The 17866-nt window shown below is 40.3% G+C and overlaps 1 protein-coding gene across 1 annotated transcript in view; it reads left to right on the forward strand.

The window, feature by feature from the left end:
• The window catches only part of FRK (fyn related Src family tyrosine kinase), a gene marked incomplete at both ends in the record, with an annotated part of 51676 nt that extends 49616 nt beyond the window's left edge, over positions 1-2060 (forward strand). The window contains 2 exons of the mRNA XM_084262294.1: positions 249-414; positions 1846-2060. Coding sequence (XP_084118420.1) covers positions 249-414; positions 1846-2060 — 381 coding nt within the window. The remainder of the gene's footprint in view (positions 1-248; positions 415-1845) is intronic.
• Positions 2061-17866: the final 15806 nt, after the last annotated feature.

The following is a 17866-nucleotide window of genomic DNA, read 5'->3' on the forward strand; positions in this document are numbered from 1 at the left end:
CCACTCCAGCGCTGCGTGCTTGCTTGAAATGATAAATGCTTTAGAAAAGCCTCTGATGAACAGTAGCATTTCTCAACTTGAAGCCCAATTCAACAATAGACTTCAGTAAGTGTGTGCTTTAATACCATGAAAGGCAAGTGCCCAGCTAAAAGAGGATAAGATTAAGCACATGCTTAGTTTAGCCAGGTCCTTAAAGTGCTTTGCTGAAGCAGATCTGAGTCAGGTTTGCTTTGTTTTACCCATGACAGGTAGAAAATGAAAACATATACGAAGCTAGGCCTGAAACTAAACTCCCAGTGAAATGGACAGCCCCGGAGGCAATCCGCTACAACAAATTCAGTGTTAAGTCGGATGTCTGGTCATTTGGAATACTTCTGTTTGAAATAATCACCTATGGGAAGATGCCTTATGCTGGTAAGTGCTTTCACAACACTCACAAAAAACCTGAATGCCTGCACTATGGGCACGTAAAGGGTTAAAACTGTAAATACAGAAAGAAGGCTGGTTTAGTGGGTCAGACCTTCTGGCTGCCCCAGGCTCCCTGGAAGCTTTCCAAAGGCTGTGATTAGCAGACATTCAAGCTTCCTCTTGCTGGAGTCAACCTGCATTTCACAGGCACCTAAGCCAACTGGCTCTTTCCCTCCAGCATCAGATCAAAAATGTTAATTTTTGGAATGTGGAAAAAAAAGAAAAAAGAAGGTTTCTTTGCCCCCCCATCCTGTCTTCCCTCCTCCCTCTTTTTTTCTGAGGATACTCATGGAAGAACAAATTATTCTGTGCGAAGTGCTGCACAGGCACTTCAGGAAGAATGTGCCTGAAAAATGAATCAGGATGTTTTTACCCTCTTCCCTTGTATTTGACTGGTGTAGTGTAGAGTCTTCACAAAGAGAAGGATCACAGGAATTAGGAATAAAATGTTACCAAACTGAAAAGTAGATTTAATGGTATGAGAGCAGCTATTATTCCAGGCACTGTGAGAAATGCTCAAGGTACTGTGGCTCCAATAACACAAGATATCAGTGAAATGATTGACTGTGACTCATTTTGTGCTGGTGAGGAGAACACAAGGGAAGGACTAAAGCAAAAAAAAAAGTTATGCTGCATCTGTACAGGCCTGAGGGTTGGCTTGTTCACCATAAACTACATTTCACAGGGTCCCAAACTGGTATTTCCTGTAAAAGGAAAAATTGATTTTGCTTTTTCATTCCCACCCTCATCTCCTATGAAACCATTCTGAAAAGAAAAGAAATAAAACAAAGCCAAAACCTCAACTCTTTCTTATATAAACCATAAGTGTGTGCACATGCAGACACGGAGGTAATTAAACTATTAAAATATAAATGATATGTAACACCATGATTCTTGGTATTGTCTGAAAATGTGCGTGGCATTATAGCTTAGTAAAGGCATAGTTTACCTTTTCCCATGAGTATTTGCCTGCTTAGAATTACTTTCAGTTTTCCCTCAGTAATCAGTTAGAAGAGGCTATGTCCATCCATGATGGCAGTGGGTAATGTACAGAGGAAATGCTGTTCAGAGATCCAGGGAAAAGAAGTAAAGATTATGCAATTCCAGATTTAATTTAAAGAGTAGAAAATTGAAAGTGAGTGAGACGAGAGTCTTAAAAGAATTTTCACTTTCAATTTCAAAGGTAGGAGAGGAGTTTCTTCTCCATGACCTGCGGTGACAGAGCAGGCAGGATGCTACTGCACAGTTGTACCAGGAACAATGTGTGCCTCTTGGGGTGGGGGCAGCATCCTGTTGCCTCATTTCAGTAGGAGTTGGGAACATATGGCATCACTAAGTAGAGCCCAAGTACTCTGACAAGCTTCTTTTGGCTTGCAGGTATGCCAGGACACCAGGTGATTCAGATGCTGGACAAGGGGTACAGACTTCCCCAGCCAGATACCTGCCCGACACCACTCTACCAGCTGATGCTGCAGTGCTGGAGCACAGAGGTGAGCGGACGACCCACCTTCGAGGCACTCTGTGGGCAGCTGGAGTGTTACTTTGAGACCAGCTCCTCTTCCTATGCCCACACCGACGCTGTGGTGAAATAAACCCTGCTGATGGGGCTGAGCAACAGACGCCAGTGGACATGCATGAAGAGTGTGTGTCAAACCAGTCTAACCACCAACGTGGGGGTTATCAAAGGGGTGCTGAGGAACTGTGGTACATTTTCATCCTCACACTGATATTCAAAGACACTTGAAATGTTTGCTGCTGGCAAGTGTTTTGCAAAACTGAGCATCAGGAAGCTGGAGGGTTGGGGGCTTCTAAGAAATAAAGCACCTTCTATTTATTTTTTAAATAACAGATTGCAAGAGTGAACAAATCAAATGTTATTCAATAGCCATTGTAGAATTTCATAATTTCTTTATTGGAATAAGTATTTGCTGTTCCTTAGGTTTTTATTCCTACCCAGGTGTTCTCATGAAGGAATGTGATGGCTCTGCACAGCAGGATCTGTGCTTCTAAAGACCTGTCTTAATAAAAAAAAAAGTAATCCCTTGACTGTGATGATGGCAGAATCCATCACAGATTAATCACTTAGACTTTAAGTACGTATGTGTTTGCTGTATCAGAAAATAAAACAGATGTTCATGGGAGAAAAGAAATTATTTTGTTTTGTGGATGCAGAGTAATCTTTTTAGTTTATCTACTTTTCCTCTTTTATAAGAATAAGCAATATTAGTATTAGATTCTTGAAGCTGTTTGTTCTTAGTATTGTTAAATAGTGCTGTGGAACTGATGAGTTACTGTCCATTGAAGTGTAAGGATTTGGTTTGTAATTCTTAGTTTTAGGAATATTGGAGGAAAAGATATTTGAACATTAACTCAAGACTGACTTAGCCTTCTAGAGTGATGCCAGTTCCTATCTTGCTGCCCAAATCACAGACCCTTTCCAACAAGACAAGGACGAGGGTAGGTCTAGGTATTTTGCAGAGGAACTAGCAATCTATGCTTCCATCTTCTCCAGATGTAACTTCAATATAGGACATTTAAATAATAGATGACCCATTTTATCTTGTTCCATGGGGAAATGGAGCCCAGGTGCTTCTGCTAGCAGTCTTTACAGCTACAGCTTTTAGATATTTTTTTCCAGTTTTTCTAATTAACTAGGATATCAGTTCTGCTAAAATCTGATATCACTGCGACAGTTTTGTGTTCTCAATTGTGAGGCTTAGAGAACCAAGTTTCAATTATTTACTTATGATTCATCAGTTAATTATTTAACAACATAATCCAGGAATTAAGAGCTGTACTGTGTTAAAGTAGTGTGAGCTCAGTATAAGTGTGTTACCAGTTTCCTCTAATATAAAAAAGGGTAAAAATAAATGAAAAGATTTATTAATTTAAAGGCTAGGCAGCTTTTATTACATCTTTTTCATTTTCTTTTCTTCTCTTTATACTTCAAACCCATTCATCTCAGTGCCTTGCTTCTAATTTTTAATTTCCTTTTCCCCTCCTCTCCTTTCGGAAGGCAGCACACCTTGTTTTTCATTTATACACATCTCTTATGTACTTGCTATTCAAAACTCCTTTCCTTATTTATTGCCTTTCTCCTCTTTCTATCTTACTAGACTTAGAGTCATTCTAGCATCCTGTTGTTGTTCACCTTCATTTTCTGTGCAATGTTTCTCCCTGCTAACCCTCTTGATACTAATTACATTTGTGAAGCTCAATGCAGCAATAATTAATCAGCTGTCATAGCATCCATGTGATTTTGGAAAGTAGTCATGCACTCTGAAAGTAGAAGAGGTTAAATGGCCTTGCCAAACCCATCCTGATAAGGATTGGCATGGAAGGAATTGGGAATCAAAATCTCCTGCTGTCCTCCATCCATGTTTGTTATGAGGCTCACGCTAGCTACTGGCTCATGGCCCCAACAAGCAGTTATTTATGATTATCAAACCTCCATCAATCCATGTGTCTCTCATCTGGCTAGGAGCTGTGTTTAACACTGTTATGGTATGAGGTTAGTGAATCCCACAGAGTAGACTTATGTAAAAAGAATAGGAATCCTGTTATTTGGAAAGATCTCTACGTCAAACTTGCAGCCTTGATGTTCAAGCACTATTTCTAACAGGATTCTTCAGAATTAAGAATGTTGCAAATATATGTTGAGTTTGCACAACTAAAAAAATAGAATATAATCTTAAAAAGCACAGATGTGTGCAGTCCACAGGACATGAGTTGTCAGGAAAAGAACATAGACAGCAGGAAAATAGCAAAGTTTTAGAATTCCAGATTATATCAACTGGCCCAAGGTACTCTGAGCTTCACATAGGGAATAGAAGTTCTGGTCATTTGGCTAAGTTGAATACTTTTTCTCCTTAAATTCTCCTACAGTCAAAGGAGAGAGAAGCTCCTTAGGATGGTGAGTCAGTGTATCAAAATTGCGTTTCTCCTCTGAAGCTCTCCTGACAGCTTCTGTTCGCTACTGTAAAGGTATCCAGGAGAGATGAGACTCTGCTGAGGGGTGTGTAAAATAACCCACACATTGCAAACCAGAATTAGCTGTTTCAATGTCCCTCTACCAAGTGAGGCCTCATGAACCACCTTTAGAGGAATGGAGCAGAAGCTGCAAGTGAGCTGTGCCCTGCCAAGCTGCATGAGGAGGGGACAGCTGCATGTGATGGCCTCCAGGTGATACAGCCTGGCATGCTGGGCTGCTGCCGACAGGCATGTTCCCCTGCTGCTGCATCCTGCACTTTTATCTCTTGTGTTTCCCTCCTTGCATGTTTCCCCAGCCACAGGTAGGTAATGGAGTTTGGGTCTGCTAGATGCCTCTAGTATGAGCTGTCCCAGGGTGGGAGACAAGTAGCACTGCTGGCTTAAAACAGGGGGTAGATTCACTTTGGTGCATCTCACCATAGGCACTGCATCAAAGAAGTTAGTTTCTTTTGTATTCATCTTTGAGGCAGCCTGTGCATACTTGGCCTCCCCTAAACAAGGTGAAGAGATTCAATCAGCATTTGTCTTCCAAGCCTGAACACCATTTACCCCCACACTGATATGAGTCTTGTGGCCAGTGCACCCTCTTTTCTAGGCAGAAGTGCAAAGCATGGAAAAGCAGGGAGGCAGGCACATTTATGAGGCCAAGATGTTAATTTTTGCCTTGCTCTGGGTTGCTCTGAGGAAGTATGATGCCTGCTAGAGCCCCTTTGCAGCTATCAACAATCCAGCTGAGGCCAAGCTTGTGAACTGCACATGTTGCTAGGAGATCCAGCGGTTCCTCTTTCTGGCTTAAATCCATGCAATTGCACTTGGTCCCTTGTTTTGCCTGTCTATAAATTGCTGTTATACCCTTGAAATGCTGTCACTCTAATACAAGCTCTAACTTTGGATGTCTTTTTCCCTGTGCTGGCAGGGCAACAAAGGAGGAAAAAATCAGCAACGCAAAGTAATCAGCAATGCTCTGGAAATAGAGAGTAATGTGGAAGATTAATCATTTGTTTTCAGCTCTTTCCACATTTTTGCAGTCAAATGGATCCATTACTGAGAAAGAGTGGAGGAAGAAGGTGGTAAAGGGTGATAAACCTTCACAGAGTTCAATTTGCTTACAGGCAGTATGACAGGCAAAACTATACCTTTCTAAATACATTTCCATTTTATAATAATTTTATGTATAGGACAGATAACAATTATAGCAGAAATCTTTGATATGTCTTGATTTAAATTAGACATCAAGGTTATCATTTCCAGTTACAGCGCACAGTGAGATGGGTTTAACTTATTTCATTCTATTCTTTAGGCCTTTTATGTTCAAGGTTTGCAAGAGCTATCTATTGCACTTGTTTTTACCTGATGGATCATGGAGGGAAAATAATGGATTCAGTTATGAGAAACAGTAATAGATTTTTTTTTTGAACTGACATAAATTTCTATGTTTAGATAGAATAAAAGGATCAGGAAGAGATAAGTTGAATTTTCTACAATAGACCGGTCCTTGTGAAATTCACTTGACATAAATTGTACTGAGACATCTTTTATGTAATGTTTTATTTATGTAATTCAGTTATTCTTCAAGAACTAAATCATTTTATGTCGTCTTACAAAAGAGAACTTAAAAATGTCCAACCAGAAAGAAAGAACCTCTATTTTTCTTAAAATCTCCATTCTTCAGGAAGTTATGGAGTGTACTGCAATAGAACTGTAACATTTAGCAAGTCCCTAGTGTTTATTTTTTACTCCTATTGGAGAACCTTTGCTCACATAATCTGCTTTCAAGAACATATTCGGGGATACTAAACATATGATAGGGCAACAGGGAACCTTCAATCACTTGTACTGTTTGAGTTTTCTTGTATGTGTGTGTGTGCGCTTTGCCTCCCATATCTCATACTTGCTCTCTGAATGTCTTGGCTATGAGCAGCAACTTTCTTTGTATAAATTTGTATCCTGCAGCAAGCAAGGAACTGAAACAGTGGAGTGCATTATTTTATTGTGGTTCAGACTCAACAAACTATCAATGCATAGAAATGGAGCACATGACTCATTAATAAGTGATTGCTCTTGCACTCCTCTGTGTGCTTCTGTCTTGCTCCTTTAAAAAGTGCTGTGGCATCATGTCCTCTCGGTGCTCCCATGCCATTGCAACTCACTCGTCAGCTATTTTCAATGTATGGATATTGGAGCAGGTAAAATGCTTCACATAAGAGTTGTGCCACTGTGGTCAGAGACATCATAGAATCATAGAATATCCTGAGTTGGAAGTGACCTGTACGGATCATTGAGTTCAACTCCTGGCTCCACACAAGGACAGCCAAGTCAGGGCATGTGACTGAGCACATCGTCCAGACACTTCTTGAACTCAGCCAAACTTGGGGCTGTGACCTGGGGAACCTGTTCCAGTGCCTGACTACCCTCTCAGTAAAGATCCTCTTCCTAATACCCAGCCTAAACCTCCCCTTGTCTGAGCTTCATACTGTTCCCTTGGGGTTCTATTGTTGGTCACCAAAGAGAGGAGATCGGCATCTGCCCCTTCACTCCCCCTTGTCAGGGAGCCACAGACCATGATGAGGTCTTCCCTCAGTCTACTTTTCCTCAGGCTGAAAAAACCAAGGGACTTCAGGCTCTTCTCATATGTCTTCCTGTCCAGACCCTTCACCATCCTTGTTGCCCTCCTCTGGACACTCTCCAGTAGTTTTATGTCCCTCTGGTACTGCGGTGCCCAAAACTGCACACACATATAGATGTGTGGTATGTTATTATGGAAAGCTGTGTGGCCATTCTGTTCCAACAACATCTGGTCCATGTCTGTTCTCCAGTGTGTGGCATACCCCTGCAGGCCTCAGTCACATGCTGCAAAAGTTTGCCTGGAAGAACTCTGCATATTCTCAAGCAAAATACTGAACCAGGCTCTATGTAAAAGACTTAATTCTATCCACGCTTGCTATTAGTGGGTCTGTGCAATTTATTTTTTGAGTCTCAGGCTTCTCAGGAATGACTAATACAAAAGAAAAAAATCAATATCAGAAATGACATGTATAAGCAAGCTGGGGAAATTACTGAAAAGTACTTTGGCATTTTAATCTTCACAGCTACATTGTGCCGAAGAATTCAGTTTGATACAGGGAAAATTCAAATGTATGTTTGAAGCATTCAGTATCCTAGAAATGAATTTTAGTGAATTACTAGATCTAAACATCACTAGAATTGAGAAATGCAATGTAAATTGTACCTCGATTCCCACCACTATGTTCAACAAAGTAAATTCTGCTAAGACTAGGCAGGTATGTGAGAAGACAGGTATACAGGTTCTTTCTTCCCCTTCCCTCATTTCTTTACCAATATTATCACAGGAGGATTAGAACTCCCACAGAGAAAAAATACTTTTCAGTTATACATAGAAACAAGATTTTTTCAGTTCTTTTACTGAAGTTGAAAAAATGGTTGAAACCTGAAGATTATTTTCAAAAATATCCTTCAAAAAAAGAAAACAAAGAGATGTAGGAAGCATTGATCATACTTCGACAATTGATCATGTCTTTAGAAAAGACAATGGTAAAACATTTCAGAGCAAAGAGAAAGTTGCTGCTGAATATGTAAAACACACTCTTTGGATAAGTTCATTGAACTATTTATGCTGTTCAAGAAAAGCATATTGCATTGCATTCTTTTCTCTAGTTACTTTGATACAAATACCTGACTCGATTGATTAGACTTCGATGTTTTAATATAGTAGAGGATTCAAATATACATACAGCAATATCAAAAGAATTTTATATTTATTTCTTGTCTCTGTAGCTGGATAATTATATCTCTCTGCCTAGAATATCTAAACATGCTAAAGTTTTTGTTGTTGTTCATGGGTTTCAGCATTTTTTTTTCTATCACTATTTTTTTCTCCTTTTGATATTTTGAAAAAAATTATTCAGATGTTTTTATACTGTAATTAGTTAATTTACATTTGCAAACAACAAAACCTGTTTGTATTCCAACATGCTCTGTTATTCTTCCAAATATTTAAAATGACCAAAAATAGAACAGAATACATCCAGTGCTTTTTTTTTAATGAAGCTCTTCTTATAGACAACTACCTATCTACTCTGTGGCATCACCAGCATCTCAGTTCCACATCTCTCTCAGAAGCCAGAAGAATGAAAACTGAACTTGCTAATATTCTTCCAGAGCTCCTTGGCTCTGGGTTGCTTTGCACCAACATCAAAAGTTTGTTTTATCTCGTCTTTTAATTGTAGGCACCAGTTATCCAAAGGCAGCAATGTCACCTCAAGACACATGTTTATGACAGCTCTTTGATAATAACTGTCTCTCCTCTTCCAGTTGTCCCACCATCAGTGTTGCTGATGTGTCATCCTTAGCAACCTGGCTCTCTTCCATACTCTCATTCCTGCCAGACACCAGATCAGTTTTGGACAGAGAGAGACATTCAGTAACAAGTTAGAAGCTCACAGGTCTTCTCTGATTTATTTAAGAGTCACTCTGCTACAAATGCACGTATGTTAAATGGACTCCTATGGCAGACAGACTGACAGGCGTTAATGAGTTAATGAGAAATGACTCAACTATGAATGAATAATATTACTACAGTCAGGTGGAATTTGGATGAATCAAAGTATGAGAGCTGCTACATCACAAACTTCAGAAAAGTTTTTTCCTGAAAAAGAAGCACAGGCCTGTTTCTGTAGGAAGAGGTGGTGGGAAGAGACATTCATTGATGGTAAGGAACAAGAGATTGCAGTGGGTCCCTAAATTCCTGACATCCGGGTCTTAATATTGATCTGACATTTTCCTGTGAAACTAGAAGTAGAAAATGGACTAGACTTTAAGTGGAGGAAAAAATCAGTGATACAGGGCATGACTATACTCTAGGGTGTCTGCAAACTGCTCCCCCAGGCAGGCTGCCTCAAAAACACAAAAACACATCAGAGATCAAAACCCAGAGGCAATTTCATCACTGTCAGTTACCTTGAAGAAAACCTCTGACTTTGCTTACAGTCCTCTAAAGCAAACGTTGGTGACAAACTTTAAATATTTGTTTGTGCACTGTGGATGTGTGTAGGAACATCTCCACCAGCTTCAGGACGGGACAGCTGCTGTCATCTGGCTGTCAGCAGTTCCTGTCAGGAGTTCCTGACTTTTGATGTGGACGAGACCTCTGATTTCTGACATTCCAGTGGTTAGAGTTCACACACAACCAAGACAGTGTTCTTGCTCTGGAAATTCTTCAGGGAAAGGCTTTGTTTCAGCAAGCATCTATAGCCCCCTCAGCTCCATTCTCATGGTCTTTGAGAGATTTTTCAAGGCTTCAGGATGCAGCAACAGAAAGGTCCTTCCTAGTGCCGTTGTCTTTCTGTATTAGCAGAAGTAGATGAAGGACCTGGGTAAGTTATCACAATTTCTCAGGAGTGTGTAACTAAAAGAGATGAGGGAAGAGGCAGAGAATTCAGAGCAATACATCAATTGTATTTTGGATCAGGTATTCATTTACATCTTTAGGTTTGTATGGATGTTTCATTTTACTATGTCCACTTTGAAGTTTATTAAGTTTTCTTTGGCCTCACAGGAAAACAGTCCCAACCAAAGCCATTACTAATGCCTAGAACATTCTAGTTAATTTTAATTTAGCTTGGCAAGGGTAACTTTTAGTGCCAAGCTGACTGAATTAGCTGAAAGTTGGAAGCATTCCTATGCCAAACTCATTTCCCATAGTGCTTGTAGCTTTAGCCCTGTGCAGCTCAGTACTGCCACAGATTGCTATGTAGGGTCAGCGGTAGGATGAAACAGCTTCAGGATGATCCAATAGCTCCCCCCATCCTGGCACCACAGTGGTACATGGCTGTATTACTGCATGTCTGACCCCTGCAAACACTTACTCACTCTACTTCAGGAGCATGCAATGTAGTTATGATTTTCCACTAATCAATTGTCATGCTAATAAAAGAAGTACATTTGCTAATCCCCGATTCATATGGTGATAAAAGATTTCACTCTACTTGTGGTTTCTGGAGGTTTTATAAGTGCATATTGCATCCTCTTATAGGTCCCAAAGCTGTAAAATAATTTTGTGAAGTTCTTCTTATTCACCCTTGAGATAAGAGATATGGCTCCAGCAGTCAATTATCACGTGAAATCATTCTTAAGGGCAGAGATAAAATATGCAAAGTATTAGAGAATGACCATCATTTATTTCTTTAATTCTTCATATAACTAAATTATGAGTTATAATGAGATCTTACATAAGATTCATTTAGAAAGGATTTGGGGACTTTAATGTGGGAAACAAAATTTTGAATTGTATATTACTTTGACTGTTCTTTAGCCTGATCTGTGGAATAACTTTATTCTCAACAGTGAATTCTTAATGTACTTTACAGCAGCGTAACTTAAATATAGTGCAAGTGTCAAATATTGATTTGGAGTTAACTTACGACTGATATCTAAATCATAGCAGTGCTGTTTCTTAAGGCTGAAAACATCTGACCCCTTACTTTATTATCTTCTATATTTTATGAGTAAAATTAAACTTCTGTCCCTTTAAAATGAAAATTTATAGTTGCACATTCTCAATATGAATGCATTTTTGTGGCTATTGAAGGCAGTTCAGAAATCTTCTGGTACTTCAAATAGGCTTTTTGAAATTAGGAAATAGCCATTTTTATTATGGTATTTCCATGGTTCAGGCAAAGGTGTGACTTGAATCTGCATGGATGTAGCAGAGCAAGCTTTATATCACAAGATAACTTAGGTGCCACTACCAAGCAGCTGGAGGAAACTAGAATCTATTTCCAGCCTCACAGAGAAAGCTGGAGAAATGTATCACAGAGTTAGTCTCTGCAGTTTTGTGATGTTTTGGCCTTAGCATTAGTGACCCCTGCACTAGCTGGTAAAAATATATCAGTTAGGCTAGAATTAGTTTCAACAGCTGCGATGAAGATACATCCTCTGCGCTTCTGAGAACCCGATAAGGAGAAGGCTAAATCCCCTAGTCATCCAAGCTCAGTATTTTGGTTTCAAAAGAGAATGATGAAAATTTAATAAATAGCCTCCTGCAGCACTTTGGACTAGCTTTTAAAATGCCATTGTTTCTTACCCATCACAGGTAACAGAGTTCAGTATGTCATGGGTGTTCAGCCTGATGCTTTTACCCTGCGTTACTCTGGATGTGTTGTTACTGGGTTCAGATAACAGGTAGATTAGGAAGGGCCAGTAAAAACTGCAAACCTACTTTTGACTTGCAGTGTAAAACACTGAAAACTATTTATCTGCCTTGACTGGAGGAAGGTGAGATAAATAGACAGGCAAGGAAGGAGAATGCCTACAGGGGTAGTGTTCTGGTCTAAAAACCAGCAGTGCAGTCAAGAATATATGACAGCAAAATACCTGGAGTCCTCCTCCAGGTATTTCATGACAATGAAGCCAAAAGGTTGGGTCTCCTTGTGACACCACGGGAGTCCAGTAGGATTTAGATGTCATTTGTTGAGCTCAGCTAGGAAAAAAAAATAATTCAAAGAAACCCACCAATCTCACTTTAAAAGACACAAATTCCTTTGGCTGTTTGACTACCTTTCCTTGTGTGGCAAAGGAGATAGTAGTGCTGGTATAAACTTTACAAAAGGCTTTTTCAAAGTTTATGTGGTGTCTGAGGTCAGCTAAGCTTAGCTAGACTAGTCTCTGTAGCGAGCGCAGTGGTGTGCCCCATGTGGCATTGGAAAGAGCCACCTCTGCCTCCTCACTTTGAACAACCAGGCTTTTCGGCACAGGGCAGAGCTGGGGGACCAGACCCATGTCACTAAGCCCCTGACAGCTTGCATTAACCACTTTACTTCTGCTACAAAAAATAGGAAGATATGAAATAATAATATAGTTCAAGTAGCTGTACTACACACTAGGAAGTGTGACTGAGATGCTCATCCCTTTGGAGCAGTCATAACCCCAAAACTCCAGGATCAGATGGCCTGTTCTCTGCTTGTGCTGACAGCAGCCTTGCAGAAATGCCTGGCAGAAGCAGGACAGTTACTGCAAAGTGGGGCCCTTGCATGGAGGGTTGCACACCAGGGATTGAGGGAACAGGCAGGGGCAAACACTAGCCCTGGCCACACACTAGCCCTGGGGAGGAGAGTGCCCTGGATGCCAGCTTTGCATCAAGCAGCTGGTACAAGGTGGTACAGGCTGGGTGGCAGGCCTGGGCTGCTCTCAAGGGTCAGCCAGCTCTCCCTTCCAGCAGAGAAGGCTTTTACTTTCTAGGGTGGGCTAATAAATAGCTGGAGGAGGCCACAGTTGCCCATCAGTGCCTACTGCCAGGGAGTTCCAGCCTGCCCCACCACCTCTCTGTCTCCCTGCCCCCTTTCTCATAGGCTGTGTTTCAGCTTTAAGAAGGGATGTACCAGCAGTTCTGTAGCCTTTTCAGACTATATTAATCTTTTTCCTTTCTTTTGGTGGGGGGAGCATGTGTTTTCTTTCGTGTGTATGTGGTTTTGATTTGCTTTGGTTTGTTTTTAAATATTTCACTAAAACATCTCTTGGTTACAACGCTAAGCACTATATTGACAAGCAGGTGTTTGCTCAACCTGGTTTTACCTGCTGTGATCCTTGTAGCTGTTATTGGAAAGCCTTGCTAGTCTTGAACTTGAATTCAACCTTTAACATTTCTGAGAAAAGAATTTCCTTTCCTGTCTTTCAAGTTGGGAGTGGATGATGGAGGACAAATGCTGGATACAGAAGCAGATACTTGCTAACATTTGCCTATTTGATTCCTCCTCCCTCTCCATCATGAAAGCTTACTGAAGTCTAGGAAAAAAAGTAGAGCAGAAGCACACTAATATAAATTATTCAAGGCTACTGCTGTTTCTACAAAGAAGCCAGGAGGAGTCTGCCTATAAAGCATTAACATGGCATTTTTTGAGATGTGAAGGGTCGGCTGGGAGAAGAAAGCTTAAGAATGAGCAGAACACTGTTGTAAGGAAACAAAGACTTTTAAAAAAGCAAAACAAAACAAAAACACAACTACAAGGAAGCCTGCTTTATCACTGCCTTGCAGACAGGTTTCCAGTGATTATGAGTTTGGGAAAAAGGGAAATGAGGGTGAAAGAGAGGATATTAAAATCTTAGAGAGTCTTGTCAATAGGTTGCAAGAGATCTGTTCAGTGCTGCTATGGGAAATCAGAGTGTCAAAGTCCAGCTGGGCTTCTTTGCTATTCCACTCCTTTGGTTAAAATTGAAGAGTGATCCACTCGCCCCACTTAAAATGTTGAAAATTGCTTTTGCTTCCAATTGAAAATTTGGAATCTTATATCAGTTGTGATCTGCCTGATTTCCCTGGACAATCCACAGTACAATAGGTGGAAATGAGGTATAGTTTTTTTGTTTAAGCACAGTAGATAGTAACAGTACAAAGATGCCAAATTCCCTCATCTGATAGAGCATTTTTTCAATGGGGAAGCCTTAAGGCAATGTCACATGCCCTGTATTTAATGACATCTCTGTTTCTCTAGAACTAAAATACTATTTAGGACAGACTGCACACAGGTTTCTAGGGGAATAAAACATGTCCCAGGACTAGGGAGAGTACATCGTGCTATGTTGAATGGAGCAACTATGTGGAATTTATGAATTTGTCATCGTATTTTTTGCCTTTGTACCTTTAGTTCAATATTTCAATTCTTTGACTCCTATGATTTAGCCCTATGGCCTTTCTCTTTTTCCCTGTAGGTGATTCAAGTTTTCTTTTCCTAATGCAGAGTTTTTCTGCAAAAGCAAGGTCTGCTTCCAATATAGAAGCTGGGGATAAAAGTGATGCTCACAAAAGGCTACCCTACAGAAGTATATTTCCTTCTTCTCTTTTTCTTTCCATATATGATTTGTATATAGTACTATTTCCTTTCCCAGTGGAATTTATTTCTTTACTGCTTTTTCCCTCTCGCATCAGTTTTGTTGGTCCTCTCTGTCCCACAGTATATGATCTTTTTTGTCTGCTCACTGTTCCTTTTTCCCCAGATATGCAATGCCAATAATATTTCAGTCAAATTTTTAACAGATGAATACATTTGAAATGATGAAAACTGCCCACTTCTGTCCAGGAAGTGCAGGAAAATAAGGCCGTTGCATAGGTAGCCAAAAGTAACAATCAGAACTATGTCTTTGACTGAGTTTTATCAAATAAAAGGTCCTAAAATGGAAATATCAGAAATGCCATGTGTGGCATAGATCTGTCTCACCTCCCTACTGTTATTGAATGCATGACAGACATGCCTTGGTTAATGCTTTAAAAAAATCCCCAAATAGAAAACTTTCAACTCCCAGGCCTGCTCACTGTACAAAGGGGCAAATCTGGGGTGTGGAACAGCATTCCTGAGAGTGGCATCAGGCATTCCCCTGCAGACAGGCTCCCATTCCCTCTCAGACAGGCCCATATGATCTCCTGAAAAAGCAAATATCCTTATTCAGGGGTGTCAGGTTATTAATTCAAAGGAGGCCAAGGACACTATCTGTCAGCCTATGTAGTTCTGCACAGAGAATTAGCCTCTGGTGATTACTGCTTGTGTTTGCAGGAGATTAGGAGATACCATCCAGGCTATGTGCTTGTTTCCCACGCAGTTTTGTTTCTTCCATTTCCTCCAAGGTATTGGCTTCTGCAGCCATCCACACATGCAGGTGATGGCTGAGAGCACCACTCAGCAGGTCACGCTGGCATGATGTAGCATTTGCTGTGCAGCTTCGTGCCAAAACTCGGGTGCCAGAGTGCTCCAACTGTTCACTCTCCATTTTTGTCTTGGCTCAAGGAACAGCCACCTCCTGCCACGTCTGCTACTACAGAGCAGAGACTAGATTCTCACCATTATCACAGTTCAACAGCCAATTCCTACTACTTCTACCAACTGCAGAACGGGCATGAGCAATCACATTTATTCAGTGTGCTTGCTTCCCACATGTTAACCCAGACGTGCCTTTGGCTTGCCAATCCCTTGCTCTGGTGCCATTAGAATAATGCATATAACGCTCCTCTGTCTTTTGGAGGCAAGACTGACTAGATCTCACCTGTGAACCACATGCTTGGCTTGGCAAGCCAGAAAGCTTCATTCTCTGAATTAAAAACACCAAGTCGAAGTGCCAAGGCAAAAATCCCCTTTGTACACTGAATTTGGCAGGATGCTTGGAAGTGGGGGCTGAGTAGCCATGTGGGGAATCTGTGAGAGGCTCCAGGCTTTTCCTTCCCCAAGGACTGGATGCACAAGAAAGCGCAGCTCTAATGTGCCGAGTCTTTGGCATGAATGAGACAGGCAAAGCAGAGAAGGATTCTTCACTCCCAGCTGCTGGTTGATTGATGGGAACTGAATGGGTGATAACTCTGGAGGGAGATGTTTGCCCTGTCTTCCATCTGGAGCCGCTGTGTTGCGACTCACGGAGATGGCTATTGAACAGGCTGGGCTGGCAGACCTTCTCCAGGAAGTCAGACTGGAGCCTGTGGAAATAAGCGAGTTATCTAGGGGTGCTTGGAGTGAATGGAGTTTGATGTATCTGATGCTCAGAGCTTTCATAAAACCACAAAGTGCTGGGAAATTGTGGAGAGTAAAGGGAAAACAGAGTGTCTCTCTGTCTTTAAGACAAGGAAACAATTGCAGATGGCATCTTCCATTTCTCAAAACCGCTGCTTCCTTAGGGCCATATTCTGCCCTTGGATCTGCTTGATGCATTACTCCAAAATGCTTTAATTTAACATGTGAGGGGGTGCCAGCTGCCAGACTTTAAATTACAGCCAGAAACTATCTTGTCTTTCCTTGAGCCCAGTGTCCTTCTGCGCCTGAGACTTACCATAAGCTTCTGAACTAAAAAGGTCACTGCAACACAATCTGTAAGACAAATGGAGACGTGCCGCTATCTAAACATGAAATTCTTTAAACAGCCTTCATTAATGGGTATACCAAAGTGTGTTTTTTCATCTGTGGCAGCTGTAATATTAATAACTTGCTTCATTTTTTGTAGCTCAGGAAAAAAGCTCAGCATAAAGCTCTCAAGAGAATTCAAGGGAAAAGAAAGTATAGACATAAATCGTGCTATATGGTACAATGAAAAGGTATACCGCATGCCAAGAATCCCAACTGAAGGGTGATATCTGGGGTAAATATGCATGTTGTAAAGTATTTGGAAAGCCCCATTCAGTTCTATAGCTTTCTAACAATAGTGAGAAAAAAAAATATATTTACAAATCATAATATTGAAGAAAAGACAGGAGACTTGCCTGGAGCATGGCATCTTTATTCTTAAAATATACTGAAACTGGTTTAGGTACAGAACTTCTACTGCAGCTCTAGGTGGAAAAAATGGAGGAAAGAGTCTTTTAACAGAGTCAAATCACCATATGCAGACCGCTGGTGATGCAAGGTCAAGCTATGCTAGCAACTCAGTTACTTTAGTTCTAAGCAAATTATCCATCTGTACAATATTAAAAGGAAGGAAAAGGAAAAAAAAAAGCCTGTTTTTTGTTATTTTAGCCAATTTGTTTGTGGTGTTTGATTTAGTTTTTTTAAAGGGGGTTGGGATGCTTAGCTTTTATTTTTACTTTATACACTACAAACAAATAGCTAAAATATAACAATTTTCACAGTGTTTCCTATGCGTTAAAGAAACTTCACTTTCTGTAATGATTGCTTTTACTGTTCAATAGGTTCAATAGATACCTATACAGAGCTGGAAAAATAATTTTCCTTTTTAAATTTTCTATTAAAAATTTAAATTAATTATTTTTCTTTTTAACTCAATATTTAACTTCAAACTCTCATTTTGCAGCCTATTTTTTTTCACCTGTAATTTAGAATATGGCTTAAATATGTAGTCATTCAGACCAGACAAATACAGGCAAGTTCACTCCTTTTGTATGTACTTTTCTTTGTAAAATTTTATATGAATTACCTTTTTTTTGGGGGGGGAAGGAAGAGAAAAAGAGATCTCTTTCTGAAAAAACACTTCCACTATAGCTATTTTTTATTTCATAGAATAGAATGGCCCTTAAAAATAAAAATAAATGAAAGGCCACATACTGGAGGCAAAGGAAGTGCTTAATTGAAAACTCTTCTAATTGAAAGGTTTATAACCTTTGGTATCTATCCAGAAGTCTCACGTCCAAGCTCTTTTGCATTCAAAGCAAAGTGCCTAGCATACAGAGAAGAAACATGCTGAGGGAAATGATTGCTGCTCATTTCTTGTCTCTTTAATGTTGTTGGAAGTCCTCAACTGGCTGTGCAGTACTCTGTCCTTCATGGTGCCCTTGAATAAACATAAATGGCAGTTCTCATCTCTGCTAGGCACAAGTTTGATGATCAGGTTGTAGACCTCTCCAGTTGAGAACTTCTCAAGTGACTTCTTTCTTCTAGTTGCAGCTATTGAGCTGGCAAGTCTGTAA

Source organism: Gallinula chloropus (assembly GCF_964237585.1).
Source record: "Gallinula chloropus genome assembly, chromosome: 3".
Classification (NCBI taxonomy): Eukaryota; Metazoa; Chordata; class Aves; order Gruiformes; family Rallidae; genus Gallinula; species Gallinula chloropus.